Here is a 21,827-nt window from a genome sequence, read left to right as displayed (position 1 = left end):
GGTCATATCCATTAAACTAATTTACTCTTATCTATTTGCTTAGACAGATGATCACATCCTCACTTCTCCCTTTCTTGTCTTTAATGAAAATGTGAAGAATCGGCTGTTCTGCCTTCTCTGTTTCACTGGTCAGACACATTAAGCTCCCTGTAGGTCACACTGATCTCTGGTTGTAGACACCAGGTCAGAGCTGCTGAAAGTGTCAGCATATGCTTACTCTATGGTTAGTGGCAGAATCACACGCATCCTGACATGTTAGCATTGAATCCTCACTATTAGAAGCAGAGGATGTCCTTGGATGCATTTTAGAGCAGTTTGGTGCTGCTTTTGAATAACACTGTCATATTTACAATGTCAGCCCGACATGCACACATTAACCAGTCACTTGTTCGCAGGAGCATCCTGCCCTGTACTTGAATGTTCTTCTTTATTTTGTCCTGCTTCTCTTTTCCGAGTGTTTTCACCACGCTCTTTATTTTTGTTACACCTCGGTTTGATGTTTATCTTTATTTTCCTGTTCCTGTGAAGAACAGGAACTGTGAAGTAGAGAGGATTTACGTATAAGACTGTGTGTGTTTGTGTGGATGTGCATCTCTCTCTCTCTCTCTCGCTCTCTCCCTATGTGAGGATAAAGGGATTAACATGAACATTCCTGCAAGATAAAAAGTGGACAAACCTGGTCACATGATCCCCCAAAAGTTTCCATTACCTTCATCATTACTGGCCTGCCTGGCAGGCACACACACACACACACACACACACACACACACACACACCAAACTACATGTATCTTTAAACTCTTACAATTACAGTAAATTATAGTATCGATACAGTAAGCCAGTGTTCTCGAGAAGCAAAAATTATTCATTGAATTATAGTTGTGCATGTCTCGCAGTAATTGACACATACAGATTAGAATTATTAAAAAGTAGAAAAAGGCTTGATATATATATATACACACATTATATCAAGTCCTTTTTGACAAAAAATTGGCTTGATATAATGATGTGTGTGTGTATATACGTATATAGATATATATATCTATATATATATGATATTTACAAGTGTAAATAGTCCAGAAACAAAAACCAGGGAGTAAAGAAAGAATGCTAAAGCTGCCAAAAATGGTTGTGGAAAATGGGCTGTAGCTGTAGTTTTTGTAGTCAACGTCTTCCATATAACGGTTCTGGTCAAGCACATATCATCAGAAATAGATAATATGTGATAAAGTGCCCAGATAATTGGATTTCAGTCAGAGAAATGAAATAAATCCAGTGTAGATTCAAGCTTTGTCCTGCCTGTAGCTGTTCCTTATACAGTCGGGCAGCCTTGTGTTGTGTGATAACACTGTGTTAGCACTGGCTCTTATCTGCAAACAACTGAGAATGAGAACGGGAAGTGTGCAGATCCAAAGGCCAGGTAAACCTCAGCCAAGGTACGTGTCAGGCCCGTGTGTCGGGATTATCTAAGTGGATCTGTCAGGGACAAGGGAGATGCATTCGAATGATTTCATAACCAAATAAAAAGCATTCTTTCAATTTCTTTTTTAGTGGTTCATCTCAATTTCACGAGCAAAAACTTGACATGCTCATGATAGCAGAAAATTCACACTTGTGATTCTTTGAGAAAGTTTATTTTGAGATGTTTATTAAGCACATGACAGACATGTGGCAGAATTTCATATCAGCCAGAGTGTGGTTCACCACCACATTCCATTCATGTGAACGTGATGTATCAGGGGATTTTCCTTGTGTTTGGGGAAGATGTTCACAGGGTCCCAAAAATAAGCATCAAAAAAGCTCAAGGTCACTTTTGAACCTCATATTTTGTTGTGCGAAAATACGAACCTGGAATTTCTAACAAGTTCACACATTTGGGTTGAATGTTGCATTTCTGCTGGACGGATCTGACAATACTCACTGCAGCAGTCCACGTTTTCAGTATCGAAAGGTTTTCAAGTACAAAGCATAACCTTTGAACAAATCATACTTGAAAAGATGTCAACGTTTTCTTTCAAAGAGTGCACTTTCCTTCTCTCTTCAGGAATATCAATTCTTTTTTCAACATTTGCTGTGATCACTGTACTCGAACTCACCCTGAATTGTGCTGGTTGATACTTCATCAAATGGCTCCTTTGACATCTGTAAAGTATAAATCCTCAAAGATAACTCATTTCCTCCTGGATTGTTTGTAGCTTTGCACTGAGTTGTTTGCACTTTACAAAAGGCGGTATTGTAAAAGGAAAATTCTTAAATAGTTATTGTAATTGTATTGTCATTTGAGCATATTCATTGAGGTGGTCTGGAAGATGAGCCATAAGTCGGCAGGAGATGTGAAGGCAACTGTGGTGATGGCTGTAACATCACAATCAGCAAGTAGAGGCAAGCCCCAGACGATACATTATTGATCACACCTATCAATTGCAATTTAACGCATCCTTGACTGAAAGTGTGTAGCCATTCTGACAGCCTGCTCTTAAGAGTCACTGACTGGAAACTAACCTACAGCAGCATATATGTTTCTGATGGTTGGTGAAACTGGAGCACCTGTAACAAAAATATGGAAATACAGGAAAAAATGACATGACAAGACTGATGCCAACCACAGTCCTAGACTTAATTGTCTATCGTCAGAAAATGTTGGATCCAAGGAGCACCCATCTGATACCATCACTTATTTTCTCCTTTCTGTCTGTTGATTGCAACAACAAACAGATTGAACTGAGCCGTCGACCTTGCCTGCTATAGCCTTCAACCACTGGCTTTGCCTGCTAGCCTGGTTTACTTGCTTTTGATTATTGGACATTTGTCTCTCCTGCTTTCTCCATGGCTCCTACAGTTAGCCTACAGCATCCAGGCCAACACCACCTAGGTTCTATACCACGTCCTCCATTACCATTAGTAATTACCATTACCACCACGTCACCTGAGGGCAACTTTCACCAGACGCCAGAGCTAGTGAAAGAATTTCTTAGCTGACACAAGAAAATCACCAGTTGGCTGTAAAGCTCAAAAACAATGTGCATCTGCTGTCACAGTTTATGGATCTGGCCCACAAGCAATCTCAAAAGATCTCAATATCTGTAGCGCTCCACAACACAATCCCCTGAGATCCCTCTACCTGCCCACGGCCATCTGAGTGCTCACTGCTTGATCCATGGGCAACTGCCCAGGCTCTTTCTGAAGCTGAGGGGATCAATGCTGGAGCCAAAAAAAGGTCCTTCTGGTTCTCTGTTTCACCCCAAGCCGACCAGCACCATCAAAACTGCAAACACTGTCTCTAAATCCATCCAGGCAGGTCAATTTTTGTTTTTTGTTCTCCAATATCTAAGTGGGGGCCGTCTGGGGTCTGTGATCTGTGGCTAGTTGGGCTTTGTGTCCAGGTGTAGACACCCTGACTTTGGGCTGCAAGTGGCGTCCAGTGGAGGCGCCTTCCTGTGATGATGTTTTCTGACCTGGCTCTTCTGTATTCAGCCATATGTTTTAAAGATTGTGTTATTCATGTGTGTGTTTGCGTGTGTGTGTGTGTGTGTATGCTGGGGTGGAGGTCTGGGTGGGAAGGGGTGGGGACTGCTTTTAATCATATAAAGCACTTTGTGCTCCGTTTTTCTTTGATGTATGAAAAGTGCTTACATAAAATGTGATTGACTGACTAAACTCCACCATCTTATATTGATCAGGTACACACACAGGAATGTTTAAACTGGAAAGATGCTGCTAATGAATCGGCTGAACTGGTGGGGGAGAAAACCAATCATAATCTTAGCATCAACACCATTATTTTTTGACTTGTTTTTTAATTTGTTTTGGCTGTTTACTGAATAAAGTTTTGTTTTTTTTTCTTATTTGAGGATACATATATCTTCCAATATTGCAGGACATTGTTCAAATGTTTGAGAGATATTCTACACACTAAATCACAAATTAGAAATAATTCATTGATTCAAATAGCATCAAAGTGCTATTTCTTGCATATTGCGTAATGATTGTATTTCAGTTTTTTATGTTCGTACAAATAGACTCTCTGAAGGGGCTTTTGTCTGCTGCAGCTCCTGGTGTTCATGCATCATGGGTGTGCCTAATTGAAGTGGCTTTTGCTCACAAAGACACCAGTCAGCCCAACCCAAATACCATCCACATATATGTGTCTCCCTCATCTTCTGGCTTCAGCCAGAGCCAATGAGGGCAGCCTCAGCCAAGCATGGAGCTGCATGAGCAGTTGTGGGGGTGCAGTACAATTTCTTTTTTCCTGTGCTTCCTGTTTCTGGATTCTTATTTCTTCAAATATTTATTTTCTGACTAAATTACTCTCCCTAAATGCAACATGGAGCAAATACTCAACTAAGTCCACTTCCGTTTTGTCTAATCCATATTTATTTGTCATTTAATATTACATATTCTTTTTATATAGGCACATCTACTTTTTATATTCAGTCTTTCGAATCAGACCCCCGCCCTTAAATAGTCCAAACGGCAGTGTATCAACCAGCTATTAATCATGTCATTGTTTTTTTCTTGTGAAGGAAAACACACAACCGTGGCACACCTTAAAGCCACGCAGGCCTCTTCACTAAGCGCTAATGGCTGCCTGAAGCAATTTACATTAGAGTCCCGGTTCCCAGCATGATTTATGAGGAAATCTATTTTACTGTTGCTTTTATTTATCTTTTATAATGCACCACATGTTTTGTGACAAGCTTTATTTTCCGCAATTGTGTAAGGTCAAATGCTCCCACTTGAAGATTTTTTTTTTTACAAACCGCAGTCCCCAGTGTGTGCCACTTTCCTTTAAAAATAAATGAAAACCCATTTGCTATTCACTGAGCATGACATGACCCTATACTAGTTAAGGTTGTCTGGCCATATCAACTCATTACTTCCTACTGTTTTGTGCACTGGAGACACAATTACTTCCTATTAGCTAATCTAAAGCAACTGGAAGGTTTACATGATGCAGTTATTTGCGTCTTAAAACACTTGTGATGCTTCGCAACAGTGGTCACTGACGGTCGTGTCAAAACTCAATCACATTTGTTATGAGTCCATTTAAACTTTTATCAATCAGATTATTGCATTCCTTTAAGTTCACATGGAACCCCCTGCTTTAAGTAAAAGCTCTGATCATTGCTGGTTTTCATATTCACATAGGGAAGGTCATGGGTTTACAGAGTTCCTTTGTGTTTTATGGGCCCAGTGGGATTGTGAGTGCTGCCTGTACGACTGGCCATTACCATACAAAGAGAGGTTAGGGAGAGTTCAGATAGACCCACTTCTCCAAGTCAAACGTATCCAACATTCACATGCCCCCTACTTCTACGTCTGTTGGCGACACTAGTGCTTTCATCCGTCTGCTCGTTATATTCCCTCTTTGCCTGACATCGTCTCTCAGCTCTTTTCAGCATCAATAGACGAAGGCTCAAAAAACCATGTGTATGTTTTGGTTTTATTTGAAAAATGATGGTGATTGCCGCACCAGCCTCGGACCTGTGTTATGATATCCTTTTCTGCAACACAGTACTTTCCAAACCATATGTACGGAAATGATATGCAAGGTGAAATACCAGGAGTAGCCTGAGACTTGCCATGTAACTCTAACTACTGATGGATGGTCCTCCAGGGACACTGAAAGTTTCCTCACTAATGCCGTCCATCATATTTCTTTGGAGCAAGATGAAAAGCTCTGCTTTGTAGAGAGCCATTCACACATGGACATCTGTCTTCAACTCCAGGAACTGCAGTGACAGATATTTGCATACACATATAACTGATTCTTTTAACAATGTATATGTCTATTACTAGGTTCTATACCTAATCCCAATGTTTGGTATTTCTAGATGATCTCATGATTGAAAATCCATGCGTTTCCACCACATTTATCATTTTATGTTCAACATCTATCTACTATGTATGTAGAATGGGTAAAATACTGGTATGATTGGAGGCTTTTCAGAATGTTTTTACTATTTTAAATGTTTCAGTGTTTTATTACATACCCTCAGAGATTGCAGGAAAAATCCAACTATACAGTCAAACCTAAATCTTCTGTAATGTATGCAATGAGCTCGGATGAAATTTCTAATTCCCAAATGAAGATGTAAATTATATTAAAATAATTTGCATATAATAGCACTTAGGAGTTACATCTTCAGCCTACATCATATTACTGATAAAGTGACTGTGATTCAGAGTTAAAACGAAGTGCTGCAAGACCGACGGCAGCCTAAAAGTTTAAAATAGCAAACTCTCATAAGAAATGTGTTAAATGTTAAGGTATCTTTGTATTAGATTTTATTTTTTGTGTTTTTAGGACCGTCTGAGTGGTTTGGCTGGAAAAACACTTAATGTTGACATACTACATTTATTTACATCCATACTTTCGGTATTCGACACACAGCAACAACTGACCCACCCAATTCCAGGCACAAACAGACCACTGGCTCCATCCAGCTGACCATTGATGGTCCCAGTTGCCAGGGGCAACACCAATAGGAACAGATGCTGTTTGGCTGATCTGCCATACGACCCTAATGACATTTGAACCCGTTTCTCTGGTGTGGGGGGTCCACTTTGTCTGCACTTCACCTCTGCTGTATGCATCTGTTTTTATTTCAGATATAAAGATCTTATCATCCCAACGGGGGACAAAAAGAAATTGTCACCAGAGGAGAAATGCCGCTCCGTTCTGCAACAGACCAAATTGCAAGGATGGCAGGTGTGTGCATGTGTGGTGTGTTTTCGTTCTTCTTGTGTCCAGATCAATCCCACAGATTTGCCTAATGCTTTAATCCCTGACCCTCCACATAAAAGTTTCCGTGGAATCTGTGACTACTCATTCCAGCTGTCCTACCTCATCATTATTCTCATCAGAGAGCGCACACACATAGACCCCGCCCCACTCTCTCTCTTGTCTGGCACACTGCTGTTGTGTCTGGGTGTGAGACCCTACAGGTCACATCAGCTCCCGTCTTGCACACGCACACACACTCCTCCACAATGGCAAGCAGACGCCTATTCATATAGACTGCTTTACATAACACACACATACTCCCCCATTTCTACGAGTACCATGTGCTGGAATGACTGTTTTCTGCAACCAATGTTAACACCACGTTTACGTCCACCTGGCATTGAGTGACATCTGTCAGCCCCCCCCCCCCCCCCAGATCTCCTTCCCACCGTCCACACCCACCTCTTAAATATTAATGGTACCTCAGTTTCTCAATCTGCAAGTTGCACTCTTGTATTTGTGCTGTGCATAGATGGGCAGCAGTAAAGTGTTTCTAAGATACTGGCAGGCAGACCAGCTGAATGACCGGTGCTACCAGCTTCAGAAAAAGATCATCACCTGTCAGAAGGGTAATCTTGCAAACTCTCCCAACACTGCATGCTTTAATTGGATCCGTTTTTGCTGTAACAACCCTTTTCCCTGCTCTTTCTCGTATCCTCAACACCTTCAACATAAACAGTTGTGCGCGGTTGGCTTGCCCGACAGCGTCTTCATCGCAGGCTGTCCTCACAACAAAAAGAGGTGCACAGTGTTCTGCGTTTCCTGCAGAGGGCAGAAGATATGGGACTGCAAACCTATGACCAGTTGGTCATTCAAAACGCATCCGATATTTCTCGAGAGAGTGACCGACTACGCTGCCATGGTAGCAGTCTTCTCACCACCCTTGGCAAAAACCCACCCCTTGGTGAGAGGCCTGAGCCAGTCGGTAAGGAAGAGGATCAACCCACCAGGAGGTAAAGTAGAGAGTTTTTGCCTACGTTCTCTTCTTTTTATGCTTGTGGAGTGATTCAGTTTGTTTCTCGTTTTAGCCATTGATTTATTCATTATAGTAACATTTAGCTGCAAGATCAAACTTCTTGTCCCACTTTCAGGGGTCTGGAGAAACCTGGGAAAACCTTTGAAAGCCCTGTTAATGTGAAATGTCGAGTTATTCGCCACTTTCGGTCCAGCTCAGTACCTACCCCTCTGGCTATGGAAAACTTGGTTCTTTCCTCCAGTCCACCCATTAAACCAACCCTTCCACAAATATCTCATCCCACTGAGGATGCCATAACTGGAGGAAGTTTGTCGTCTCCCCGGAAGCAGCCTCCTCCCAAACCAAAGAGGGACCCAAACACGCGTCTAAGCGCTTCTTATGAAACAGTAAGTGCAGGGCTGGCCATGGCAGCCAAAGAGAGTCCTACACCAGAAGGGTCTGGATCACCATCTGGAAGCCCTCCCAAGTCCCAGCTGTCCCCCACAGACCCTGCAGGTATATCCTGTTCAATGACCTTTGCAGATACATAGGTGGGGCTTTGTATCGATGTGCTTGTCATTGTCTTGTCTACACTAGTCCTGTGCTTTTTTTTCATCAGCCTTATCAAAGCCTCGTCCTCACAGTGATGACTACACCACCATGAGGAAGGTGCCCCCCCCAAAACCTAAACGCAGTCCCAATACCAAGCTGTCAGGCTCATACGAGGAGATCAACGCTGTAGCCCCCCACATCCACCAGCTGCGCCCTGCTGATGTTAAGCTGGCCTTACTGTCTCGTTCAGGGGGATTTGGAGGTTTTGGTGGATTAATGCAGAAAGCAGCTTCTATAGATGCACCACAAGGGGTTGGCCTAAGTCTGTACAAGGGCCAAGATGAGGAGGATGTGTATATCGAAATGATGGGCTCCCAGCAGCGAGCTCGTAGCCTGCAGGAGCCCACAGACTGCACGGTTCAGGCCGACTCCGAGGCTGTTTATGAGGAGATGAAATATTTTCCCACAGAAGATGGTGTCACTTCTGCGCCAGTGGTAACGAAAGCAACCAAGAGGGAGGGTCTAGGCTTAGGCCTTGTTGGATTAGGTACATCCCCTCCTCAGATCGGGGAGAGCAAACGTACCACAGCAGGGGTGAGCGCTGCCTCTGACAGCAGTCCTTCACAGAGCACGCTCAACAGCTTTAAAGCGCCACATGGAAAAGATGGCAGCTGTGACATACCTGCTCCTTTTCCTAATTTACTCCCTCACCGACCGCCACTGCTGGTCTTCCCGCCCTCCCCTGTCACTTGCTCTCCTGCCTCAGATGAGTCCCCCCTCACCCCTCTAGAAGTAAAGAAGTTGCCCGTGTTTGAGACAAACCTGAATTATGCCACTGCACCAGACAGTCCCTTGTCCCCGCAGTGTGCACGCCAAAGGGCTGACTCCTCCCCTAGTCTTACCGTTTTTATACCAGAGAAGAAATCCACTCCTCCACTCACCCCACCACCTCCACCTCCCCCTCCCAATTCCCAACCTCCCCCCTATAGAGCTCCCTCCCATTTCCCATTCCCACCTGAGGCCAGCTTCCTGACTTTGACACGAGCAGCATCTGTCATTGGGAGCTCAGATTCCCCCAAAGCTTTATTGTCTCAAAGGGCAAGTGGCGAACCACTGGGGAAACCACCTCCCTACTCCCCAGTGAAAATATCGCGTCCTGAGCCTCGGAGGGCACACTCGTGCTCTTCCTCACCCCTACTGTTCAACCCAGCCAATGGCAGAGCCCTGACCAGCCCATTAGATGAACTGAACACTCTGTTCAGCTCTGGACGCAGCCTGCTCAGGAAATCCACATCTGGCCGCAAGATGAGAGATGGAGGTCCGTCAGTAATGCACACACGTCAACACCACTGTTACACACACACACACACACACACACACACAAATCCATCTTTAGGCATGACTGAAGAACATTGTCAGAAGACAAATATTTGTATGGCTGGGATTTTCACACTACATTTATATCTGTGGGGATCATGTGTGTAACATATGTCCTGTATGTGTTCAGTCTTCAATCTGAGAATGCGTCACCTCAAATGTGTCAAAGTCTTAGGCTGCCCAGTTGATTTCTGGGATGTTTTATGTAGCGCCAGTGTTGCAGTGTGTTGTTGATCAGCACAACACATGTGACTCACATACGCGCGTTCTGACACTGATGCAGAGGCTGACCTTAAACAAATGTCTTTGTCAAGGAGAGGGAGGATCCTCATGTCAGTGGTTTAGGAAGTGCAAAGAGATTACTTTGTGGTGTTATTACAATGGCCATTTTCCCATCAATGCATCTGTAGAACGTAGAATGCTATCTCACCTTCTTTCACTCTGAGTCTCCTTCCTGGTATATTAGTTATGGATGCTTTAATAATACATTAGGGGTAGAATGATGAGAATAGGTATTAAATATTTAGCAGTTCACTCATGTTCTATTGAGGACAAAGTGACTGTCTTGTGGCATGGAAACAATATTCTGAACAATTGGGAAATTACACAGAAGACATCGTGTCAAAATAGCAGCGTTTGTGCAGAAGAGACGATCACGTCATGCTTCTATAACTGTAAAATGTTCAAGGGTTAGGGAGCCGAATGCCTTATATGAGATGATACACGAGTGAGTGCACAGGCTGGCGCATAACCCTGAGGTGACGTCAAGCCTGACCTCTCATCAGCCGTTGGGCCAGAGCAGGAAATGTGCTGGCATCATGGAAAGAGTGTATGTGACTGGGAGACCCTGGTGATGGGTTTCACAACCTCGCTGTTATTTTGAGTCGTCAAAGCACGGCGGTCTGCTCAGATCAGACAGATGCCAGTGGGCTTAACAGGACGGCCTACTTCCGTTCCCTCCTGCCTGTTAAATGACCAAATATGATACCTGATGCTTTGGGAGGGGCCATAGGTTACAGCTGCTCTCCCAGACATCTCTGTGAATGGCAGCTGCCTCCTCGTCTTCAGCTTCTTCATCCACTGGGAATGAGGGAACTACAGGAATCCCAAAGAAAGGGGGCAGGTGTTGATGGCGGCCTTCAGGGAATCACTGTCAACACAAGGCAGCTTCCATTTCAACAAATATAAAAGAATTAAAACATCTATTTATTACTCACTTTATTCCTTTTACAGAAAGGTTGTAATTTTTTCTTGTTTTTCCTGTTTCCTGCCTCCTACAAACACGCACGTATCTCCCTTGTGACCTATAGTACAGTGCAGGTTTATATTTAGGCATCTTGTGACCAAGAGTGGGGCGTGAGGCATGCGTTCTGTGGGACAGCAGCTGATGAATTCCATTCACACTGTCATACTCAAACTGTATGTGCCCATTGTTACCTACTCATTCATTTTATGAGAGCATGTGAGGAGCAGGGAGGGCACAGGCAGGTCACATGGAGTCAAGGCTCAGGCAAACTGAGAAAATAACGTTCTTTTAGAATGGCGAGGGGTGGATTCACGTGGATTCACAGGTTTCTTAAAAATAAACTGGCAGAACAGCAACATGTCGGTGATTCTGCAGAATCCAGGAAGTCATCTTTTCCCGTGAACGTGTTCGTCATATAATGAAAGTATGCTTATACTTTCTATAGGATTCAATTCCAACATCAATCTCCCAGGAAAAGAAGAATGTGGATCTGCCCCTACCTCGCCATCTCTGCAGCTTCAGGACAAGAATGCCAATAACCACTCTGGCCACTCCCCGAGCCCTGTTCCCATAGAGAACGGCAACCAGATCACCAACGGTAATTTCCACTAAATATTCATTCTTTACCAAACAGGAGGTTCGCTCGTCAAGTTGATGGATGTTAATATGTACTGGAGCACAGATCAATGAATCAATCAACAATGGGTGAGGGGACAAATTGCAGCATAATGAGGGAAAAGGAAGGAGAGCATATTTCAGCTCCAACCAGAGTGATTCCTGGATTCTTGAAACCGTTCTCCATCCCATCTGTGATTGTTGAACCTTTCTGATATTCTGCGCTCAGAGTCAATGGAGGACGAGAGTCACAGCAAGCCAAACTCCTCTGGTTCCACCTCCCTGCACAGACACATGGACAGCCATCATATCCAGGTGAACACACAGGACAACTGTATGTAACATTATGTGGATTATTGTCAGGTGATTTACACCGATGGCAGCAGGTGGTCTTTATTTTGCTGCACTTTCTATTATTTTGTCTCCGAGAGCTTCTCCCACACAGACACACATGCGCGTACTGACGTGCATTTACACATACAACCGCACTCGTGTATGGACAACAGACCTGGGTTTGATTTCGATTTGTTGACATTTTGAGTGGATTGGAAAGTGGGCTCCTTTGAAAGCCACGTATCAGCCCTGACACGCGAGCTTTCTCTCCCTGTAGGACGGTCTACGGTTACAGGATTGAGTTTAGCCTTACACTGGCTGACAGTTGCAGACAAACACGATCTGACGGGGAAACACAACGCGAACACACACCGATGTCAGTGCACATCTAACGGACACTTTGTCGATGAAACCTTAAACAGTTCTCTCGGATACTTCTAACCCCTTTCCTTTTTCTCTTCCAGAGGAGTCATCTCAACTTTTCTCCTTTTGGCGCTGGGGCTGCCCTCTGAAAACCCCAGGGGGCGCGGGGGGGGGCCTCACAGGAAGCTCTGTTTACATGTAGGGATGTGGTGAGTGTGTCATTCAGTGCTCTCCACCCGTAAGAGCAGTGTTTTTCAAAGCCTTCGTGTGGGATCGCGACCTTAATGGTGCTTTTGTTAACAACCTCAGAGGTTCAGTTTAAGTTTAAATGACGGCCCCACCCAAAGTCTGCTTATGGAGTGTGAGGAACTCCTGTAGGCTTGAACAATGAATTTAAAAGGGAGTTTTTCCTTGCCACTGTTGCTTATTTGGGGTCAGGCTCTGGGATTCTGTAAAGCGCCTTGAAACAATTTTGATTATAACAGAGGCTAAATTAATACAGATGGATTGATTGATTTTATGAGTCCGATTTAATTTGATCCTGAATGGAGAACAGGGACTTTTCTGAATTCACTCCATTTTCAACGAATGTGAACAACATCATTGGTTGCATTAAACTAATGACAAGATTTAGTTGTAAAATAGAATATTGAAAACCACTGCTTTTGTCACCTATTCTTTTAAAAATCATCTTTTGTTTTTGTGTTGCCATAAAGATTGTTCATTGCACTCGTCATCTTGATGCTATTGTTGTCAAAAAACTAAAACATCTGGATTTTTTTCTTCATACTTCATTATGTAATGAATAAATTAAGTTATTTTGCATCAAAAATAGAAAGATAAGCCATTATTCACCCACAACTCCATCCAAAGAGTTATTTGATATTTTTAAAAAATGAAAAAATCAAACTTTATTACGACCTGTCTGTTATAACTAATGTCTGTTATAACTAATGCCTCAAAGTCAGGGGGGTAAATCTGAAACCCCTCTGTATCTATCAAGTTTCACCATTTCATCTTGACTATTTTTCCTTACGTGTACTTGCAGACATGCCAAGTACATGCTGTGATTCATCAGCGTGCAACATATCACATACACTTTTATCCAACAGCAACCGCTGCACACCAGTTCTCTGGAGTTAATGACGTTTTTCTATCTGGTACTTTTGACGTTCTTCCACCAAGTGTTTCGGTGTTGAGAGGGATTTGAAATAAACAGTCTTGGAAATCCGCGTTCATCAACATCTGTTCATTACTGAACTTAACTGCTGCAACATTTGAGTGCGCTCCCTGAGCTCAAAGATGCCTCGCAGCACTTCGGCACGCACAAGCCACGAGGTCTCGCTTGTGAAGCAGCTGTTTCCTTGGACCCCGTTTCCTCACATAGTGCAGCACAGTCACTCTTTCAAGGGTCGGCTTTTAAAGACATGTTTCACGTTAGCAGCAGCCGACGCCCTCCGCCGTGGTTCGGGGCGATGCTTCTGTGACACTTGTACCTCTTTCTGGGAAAAACGCAGCTTCTTGTCCATTAGGTGCAGCCTTCTTTAGCAGCGCCTGCAGCCTCTTCCTTTCCCCAGGCTGCCCTCCGCACCATCCTTGCAAACGTCTCCTCCATTTTCTCATTTCGTCTTCTGTCATGTAGCTGTCAAGACTATTGAACAGCTCAGCAGCTGTTGCTCAACGTGGGAGAAACACAAAGCAGCAAACCCTCTGTGATCCACACCGACGAGGTTCCACTGCTGTCAGTACTCTGGTGCACTCATGGTGCAAACTGTGTGTGTTTTATGTGAGTTGTTCTTCAAGATCATCTGACACGGCCAATATAGGTGACATTCGTGCTGGCGTGGCTCCTCTCATCATAACTGTCCCCTTGTCTTCAGCAGGGGGGAGTAAGATCTCCTCAGCTATCATGTCCTGTTTCTTCTGTCACACTTTTTCAGTGTTCAGCTGGAATTCTCTGCAAGACGTGACCTCACATCTTACATTCACCATGAATCCAAGAGCGGGATACAAAAGAAGTATGCAGACATTTACAAAATCCCACATCGTGGTCATGGGGGAGCGTTGGCGAATCCTTGGTCTAGGCTGACTTTTATCTTGTGACATGCTTGAAATTCAGAGTGAAGAATTATGACTTGCTTGTGACTTGCACATGTTCGTGCTGTTGTTGGTCAGTATGTCAGTAAAGGCGTCATTTTTATAACAGTGCAGATCATTGTTTGATTTTTTTTAGTTCTTTACCACCATCAGTAGCAGGAGCAGAAAATAACCTTTAAACTAGACAGCACTTTAAGACATTTCATTGTTGCAGACATAAACACAACCAGTGGAATGGTTTCTGTGCATTTAACCCCTCTCTAAGTAGAGGTGCAGCTACTACCGGGGCCCCACAGGGGAGCATTCAGGAGATAAAGACCTTTGCTCGGGGTAAACAGCATCACTGGCTACAAACTTTTACTGATGGGAGCTCTTCTGTTGATGTCAATTACAGTAATTACCCTTAATAACCGCAGCAGCTGTACTACACAATGTTTGCTGAGCTCAGCAACGATTCTGCATCCCTTGCAAGTCACCTGCCATAAAACCGTAAAATCCTCTGGTCAAAGGGTGAAAACTCACTGACTTTTATAATGTGTTTTAGTGATCACATTGTGATCTCCTTCCACTGCTTGAGAAGGTGACTCAACTGGCATTTGCTACATTTTCTTTATCTGCTGGCATTTTGGGGGGTTTATTTGTTTAAAGGCACCCAGCAGAAGGAGATGCCATGTGATAGCATGAGCTAAAAATGTTTGGTGGCATTTTTTAGGATAAGAGAAGAATGAGATATTCTTAAGTGATTGTTGTGATCTGAAAAAGCAGCGTCTCCAGGACTTGGAGCAGGCAACCCCGACTGTAGCCTCAACACAAAGACACATTCCATCAGGTCAGCTCAAAATCAACCTCTTTCAAATCTGCTCTCTATGCTGCTAAGATCTAGAATCAGGCATATTTCAAATAGTTTGTAAGTACCTTTTTATTGCAATGAAGATTTGGATTTTATTTATTTTTATACCTGAAAATGTCTATTCGGCCCTGGCCAACTATATCAGTTTGCTGAGAGACAAAACAATGCTTGATCAAACACAATTTATTGGGCTATTTTTCAAGTCAGACATTATGTGGCCCAATGTTTGGTCCCTTTTTTCCACTAGTCTGCTCTGTTATCTGGTACAGGTTCATCACCATGAGTTCATTGAAAAGCTGGGAACAACTCTGTGACCCAGAATGCCTTTCAATTAGCTGCATTCCAGACTTTGTTTATGTAGGATTAGCAGATCTAATGGGATAAATGAGAAAAAAGGATGGAGTGAGGGGAGAGGAGTGGATAGCTCAGTTAGGAATGAATGGCTTTGCTTGTTTTGGTTTCTGTAGGTAGTAGTCAACAGCAGTCTAGACTAATTATTCAAAGATTCGGCAGACGCTCTCTCCCCAGCTGAATAATTAGAAGGCAGAGAGATGGTTTTGCTTTGTTGTTCTCAAGAGACAAAGAGGGGCTGTGCATCATGTTTGTGATCCTGAATAAGAATGCTTTAAAGCTTAAAAGGCAAATGCACAGAGGGCATCTTTAAAGCCCGGTTTCAGTGAAGACATCACTGATTTACTGCATCTGACAGACCAGGGGTTCTCCACAAAATCCCCTCCTCTAAATCAGCACCTCTTTTTTAGTTTGGAGTAAAACGGCTGTAGATTTGATTTACTTCTCAAATACACTTAAATTCAATACACAATAAGAGATAGAAGCTACCTCAGCTAGTTTATTTGTGCAGCGATATGTTACAAATTACATATTGTATTTTTGACAAAGCAAGAGAATGTCTGTGATCTGGGCACAGCAATAAACAGTATTGATCAGAAAACGGCCTTTTGCTCTTCAGATATTTACCATGTTTCTACATGATGCATGGCTTCCTGCTTTTTTCACCCTGGTTATTGACAGCAGATTATATATGTTTTATGAGCAGATACGCTGACGCTGTCGTCACCCTCTATGGTCGCGGGATCCTCTCAGTTTAGCATCAGAGTACCAGTAACACTCCTGCCTTGGCTTAGAACAGTTAGCATTATTTTGTCTTCTGGCCCTGGCCTTGTGGTGAAGCCATGAAGCAAAGGTCACACTTACAGAATATTTTCCTCAGTGATGTAAATCCTGTAGAAGCAGCAATGCAGGAATCTCAAGGCTGTCTGTCAATAACAGCTAACAGAGTGATCTAATGCATCAGTGAGCAGCTAGCTAGCTTCAGTGTCCCATATGGCTACAAGCAGTGGAGAGCAGGTTCTGTTGGACCTGTAGACAGGAGATCTGCCCTCATGACTGGCAGTGGTTATGCTGCTATTCATGGCAGACCTGGATAAGGTTGCTGACCCCTGAACTAGACATTTGAAATGGACTTTGAACAGCACTTTAACCATCCTGTTTAATGGGTCCTATGAATAAAATGTCAACAAAATGCCACTGCTCTGTCCTATTATTCCACTTCACTAGATCACACCATTTACTCCGCCTTGGCATGTGAATGACATCGAGCCTCAGGACCTGATACATCAGTTATTTTTTTAATTATTGATTAAAAATCACCATAATCAGAACACTATTCAGCAATATTACAATAACACAATAGTTAAACATCATTTTGACGTGATTTGTGGTTCAACTTGGCAATGAAAAAAGCATATTTACATATATATATGACTAAATGTTGCAATTCACTGCAAACATATTATCATCAATGCTGTAATGATAATTTCACCATAGTTAACTAATAACTCAGGATTCCACATACCTTCCATAACAGGCTTGACTGAGTTTTTAGCTAAAGGTAAAAAGAGCTGTTCCATCTTACCGCCATTTGAAGATGAGTAGAGTGTGTGTGTGTGTGTGTGTGTGTGTGTGTGTGTGTGTGTGCGTGTGTGTGTGTGTGACAATGGGAAGATGTTTTTTGTCATAATCACAGGTGATCGAAGCAAGGATCTCTAAAGGTTTTGCATCAGAATACAACTTCCTCATACATTTTTTATGCTATGGTTGTTTTTCTTTCCTTTTCCATAAAACATTTCCGTCGTTTATGTGTCCTTCTCCGTCTCTCAGTCACCTACTGGTGGGTTCCATCCAGGTGAACACCAACCTTCTGTGTGTGATTCCTTGCCTTCTGTCTCTGCTGCAGGTGTTCTTCCTTTGCTAAGCGGCGATGAGGGTGCAACCCCAGGGAGCTTCAGGTGGAGGCGAGCGCAGTGTGAGGGGCGGGGTGCCTGGAAGGGCTGTCCACCTTTATCTGCACCTTCACCCCCCCTACTGCTCTGGACCAACAGGAAGGCCTCCATGTGATGTGGAGACAAATCAAACTGTCATTTTTATTTTTTTTAAAAACACTTAATTTGAGTAACATCTGTGCCCAGGGGTGAGGTTGAAGCTCCAGGCCCAGCATGAGGGTCTTGTCCTTGGGTTGAATGTCTGCATCTTCCCGGTTGTGGAAGAAGACCTTGTTCAACGCTGTCTGACACTGACCAGGGTTAATTACTGTAAACCGCTGAAACAGAGGCGCTCCAAAGGCTTTCTATGTGATCTTGGATGCTAATCAGATGCTAAGTAGCCACGATGTTGGTTTTACAGGCGCTCAGCCCCTAAACATGGTGCTCATTGTCCTCGCCATATGTGTGTTGTGGCTGATGCGTTCACAAAACACCACATCCAGCATCAGTTACACATCTGTTCACTTAACGCCTCACATTTGGGCTCATAAGTGCTGCTGTAGCCCCGGCATCGTTGATCCAGGGCACTGGGTAATCCTGCTATACTATTTTTCTCATTTTTACCACCAGCCTTTGGGGGGGAGCACTCTGTGGCCAAAATGCAAACTCACACAAGAACCTTCACTTAACTAGAGAGATAAAACAAAAATGTAGACCATATCGTTAACGTAGTGTGTAGTTCATGTTATGAACATGGAACTCTGTGCCAAAGTGACACAGCCTGTGAGAATAATGTCTGAATATAGTGCTCATTTACACACGTGTACAGACTGACACATGACCAAATCACAGCTGCTGCTGGAGCTCGGTGGTGAATCTCTGACGACTTGAACACGTAGCATCTTAACCCACCTCAACAACGCCTGAACTGTTTTGTTTTTCGGTGTCAGTCAGAAGACCGTGCAGAGCTCAGGAACTCACACACTGACCAAGTCAAGCCCTGTGTGGATACCACAGGCGGCCATATTACCCTCCCCGTGACCTCCCTTTATCTCCTTTATCCATTTGACCCAAACGTCAGACTTTATTTTCACTTTGCTTGTTCTCTGGCCCCTTCCCCACCATCCTAATGGATCAAAGCGGTTCTACGGGTGTCCCCATGGTAACCACTCTGTAAATGGTGGTCTGTGTTGTATGTTGTTAGCTTTTACTATAGCAGCGAAGCACATAGATGGGAGTCGAAGGACAGGAAGCGGCGAGACAGCGCCGTCTATAATGGTGAGAATGAACACAGGGATAGATGCAATGTGGTTCAGAGAAGAGGTTTATTTTAAAATGTGAATATCTTTTATGGCTATGAAATCCTTTATACTCTATTTAATATCATGTTCTGGATTCTGTTTTGTTTCTATGATGCAAGGTGAATGTTTTTATTGTACATGGATGTATTAGCACCCAACGTTTATGTGGTGTTGTGTTGACTTCTGTAATGGGTTGGGTGGGACTTGACAAGACGGTAGATCCTCAAGAATCGATCTCGGCTGCAAAGTATCAATCGCTCTAATCGATTTCTCGTTCCCACTGATTACCGGCAATGTCTCAAAATGATTCGGCCGTACGAATTAGCAGCACCGTCGCGGGATCGATCTCGGCAGCTGTCCGTGCATACAGGTGCACAAATATGAAAGAGGAAATGGTTAAGGCTTAAATTCACAGCAGACACGGTCAATAAGCTGATTGGCAGTGTTTATTTCTGTCCTCCCGAGTGTGTAAATGCAAACAAAAACTCATTTTTTTATGCTGCCTGTGCACAAACCCTAGTGTGTGAATAGTGGAACATGCGCTTGTAGCTAAATTGTGCTGATTGCTAAATGTGAATTATTGTCTTCAGAAATGTATGCAGACCATAATTTATTTAAAGGCCGACTGGGTTCAGTCATTGGCCTGCTCTGTTGTTCACACGTATAGTTTGCATGAGCATTTTTGTTTCGCGGAGCTTTATCAAACGCTCGGGTTCACTCAGAGATTTAAAGCTGCCTGTGATCGAGCTGTATAGGAGGACCAAGTTAAGCTAGCCAAGCTCATCTAAAGTCCCGGACTGGTCGTGTCTGTGAGCAGTTTCTGCTCAGTGGTGCATTTTCCTGTATCATCATATGTAACAGAAGCTCTGCCGCGCTTTTTCCATCTCATGACCACGTGTCTCCTCAGCGTGTGACGTCGCCGCAATGAAATGCCTACTGTAAGTATAACACCTAACGGAGACTGTCCCATCACTGTCATCATTCACCTTTAACTGGTTTGACCCGTGCACGTACCCCCTCTGTCATACGGAGTCCCTGATGACCTTGCTCAGTCTGACTTAAATGTTACCCCTCTGGTGGCCAAGCAGCACCTGTCCTCTCTATTAATGAGGACTCGGGCACTCCAACCAGTATGTAATGGCCATTTTTATTCCCTCCCAGTCCAGGTACCAGTTGCCAGGATCAAGGTATCTCACCTGTCCTGGTCTCTTAATTCTGTCGTGTTCATTTTGTATGTGACAGACCGTCTATTTTACCCTGCATCCATTTGTGTTTGTGGAAAAGAAAATGCAGTATGTGAAATTTCCTAATTATCTTACCAATGTTTTATAACTACTGTACCTGTACAGCAATAAACAACAATTGTCTCAGTTGAGTTTGTGCACGTGTGCGTGTGTAGACATGAGCCTTTATAATGTATGGTGAGCCGATAATGGTATAATCTGATTTGATGCATTTATTTGATCTTAAATGAGTTAAAATCCCTGGTGTGCTTAATTCAGCCAATGCATTTATTGCCACTAATCAGTTTACGGTGGTCGTTGGATTTAGTTTAATCTGGTTTATTGTTGTTTCTTAATTTATACACTCATATTAACTAGATTAGGCAGTGCCAAACATTAGAGGTGGTTCTCTTTTTTCTATTTTCACCCAGCAAATCATTCCGCCCTTTAATGTGCACACATTTACTTCAATAAATAGGTAATTCCCAAGAATATTTCTGACTCAATGAGTTAATCTGAGAGATTAAAAGTAAGTCTCAAAGATATATTATCCAGACTTTTGATGGCAAACCAGCTGGGGAAAGACTGCCTGAGAAAACAACAAATGACTTTCTCTGATGTTTGGAGTAACTCGAAGAGTCACTGTGGAACATACAGTATAAAGGCAGTGGAAACACTTGCTCTAGTATTTACAGGGCTCATTCCAATACTACCTCTGGTGGTTCGTTAGCATTCACTGCTAAACAAACAAAACTTCCCGGTTCAGTTTTATCCTCCTCCACCGTATTAGAGTCAAAATATGTTTTCACATAATCTACATAAAAATACCCTTAAGGACATTTGATGTGCCAGGAGCTCCCAGGATGGCACCCAGTTGAAATGATGCTTCTTGCAGGTATTTGTTAATCTGTGAGAGTTTCCGTACGGATGAGGTCAAGACAGGCACAAATCATGTCACCGGGAACAATCGAACGTTGCCTTCCCATGTAAATCAGGCGCCACAGTAACCCGAAGAAATGTTTCCCTGGAGCGTTCGCCGTGGGGCTTCAGCTCAGTGTGGCAGCTTCGGTTTTGAACCGGCGCGTGTCAGAGTAAACAGTCTCCAGCAGGACCTGCTGACTCACACACACACACAGGCGTGACCGCCATTAGCTTCCATATTTGCATAAACAAGGTGTGCGAGGAGAGAACGTGTGGAACATCAAGCAGGCTAATTAACATGAAGCTATTCCACAGCCGACAAGGGTCTGGAACCTTTCGATTTCAAGAAATCTTTCAGTTCAGATGATGGTTTAAAAGGGTTTTTTTTAGCTGGGATGAAGCTAGCAAGATCATGAATACCTTTGAAATAATTTCTCTTGTTGAGTGAGATCACAGAAAAAAGTCTCTTCATTTAGAAATCTAGAAGAGGAAGACAGGGGTGTGTGACAATGAATCCTAAAGCAGCCATTTTTCTTCATCTTTCCCCAGTCGCTGACGTGAGGGATGGCCCACTTTGAGCTGAAAGGGCGCGCTTGTGCAGACACGGGGGGTTAACGGTCAAGAGGCAGAAGCTGCGCTCTGACACCAATAAAACCCAGAATCAAGCAACAATCCTGCCCCCCATCTGTGGCAGTGACTGTGGTCACCTTTGGCATATCTGCTCAATTGCTCCTGATTCTCTTTGGTCTCCATTGGTCCCCTGGGTGCACTTTAGTGGACGGGGTATCCAGGTGTGCAATCTGTCTATAAATAGTACTTTAATGTGTTTTGGGGTTGGATGGTCAAGCAGATGGTGAACTAACATGTAACATTTTATTATTTTTGTTTATTTTGAAATGACCCCTTCACTCATACTGCCGTTAAAG

The 21,827-nt window shown here is 43.4% G+C and overlaps 1 protein-coding gene across 5 annotated transcripts in view; it reads left to right on the top strand.

Annotated features, from left to right (window-relative positions):
• Window positions 1–20,132, top strand: part of myo16 (myosin XVI) — a 65,633-nt gene extending 45,501 nt beyond the window's left edge. For 4 of the 5 annotated variants that reach the window (XR_003888739.1, XR_003888737.1, XR_003888740.1 and 1 more), the window contains 9 exons: window positions 6,612–6,711; window positions 7,259–7,355; window positions 7,466–7,739; window positions 7,878–8,257; window positions 8,361–9,611; window positions 11,362–11,514; window positions 11,761–11,846; window positions 12,329–12,436; window positions 17,432–20,132. Coding sequence is in view for 1 of the 5 variants with exons in the window: in XM_029837641.1 (XP_029693501.1) it covers window positions 6,612–6,711; window positions 7,259–7,355; window positions 7,466–7,739; window positions 7,878–8,257; window positions 8,361–9,611; window positions 11,362–11,514; window positions 11,761–11,846; window positions 17,432–17,449 (2,359 nt within the window). In the remaining 4 variants the exon portion in view is untranslated. The remainder of the gene's footprint in view (window positions 1–6,611; window positions 6,712–7,258; window positions 7,356–7,465; window positions 7,740–7,877; window positions 8,258–8,360; window positions 9,612–11,361; window positions 11,515–11,760; window positions 11,847–12,328; window positions 12,437–17,431) is intronic. The other variant, XM_029837641.1, reaches the window with a different exon arrangement.
• The last annotated feature ends 1,695 nt before the right edge of the window (window positions 20,133–21,827 follow it).

This window comes from Takifugu rubripes, chromosome 1 (genome assembly GCF_901000725.2).
Source record: "Takifugu rubripes chromosome 1, fTakRub1.2, whole genome shotgun sequence".
Taxonomy (NCBI): domain Eukaryota; kingdom Metazoa; phylum Chordata; class Actinopteri; order Tetraodontiformes; family Tetraodontidae; genus Takifugu; species Takifugu rubripes.
Note: the sequence above shows the minus strand (reverse complement) of the source record. Positions and strands in the feature narration are given on the sequence as shown.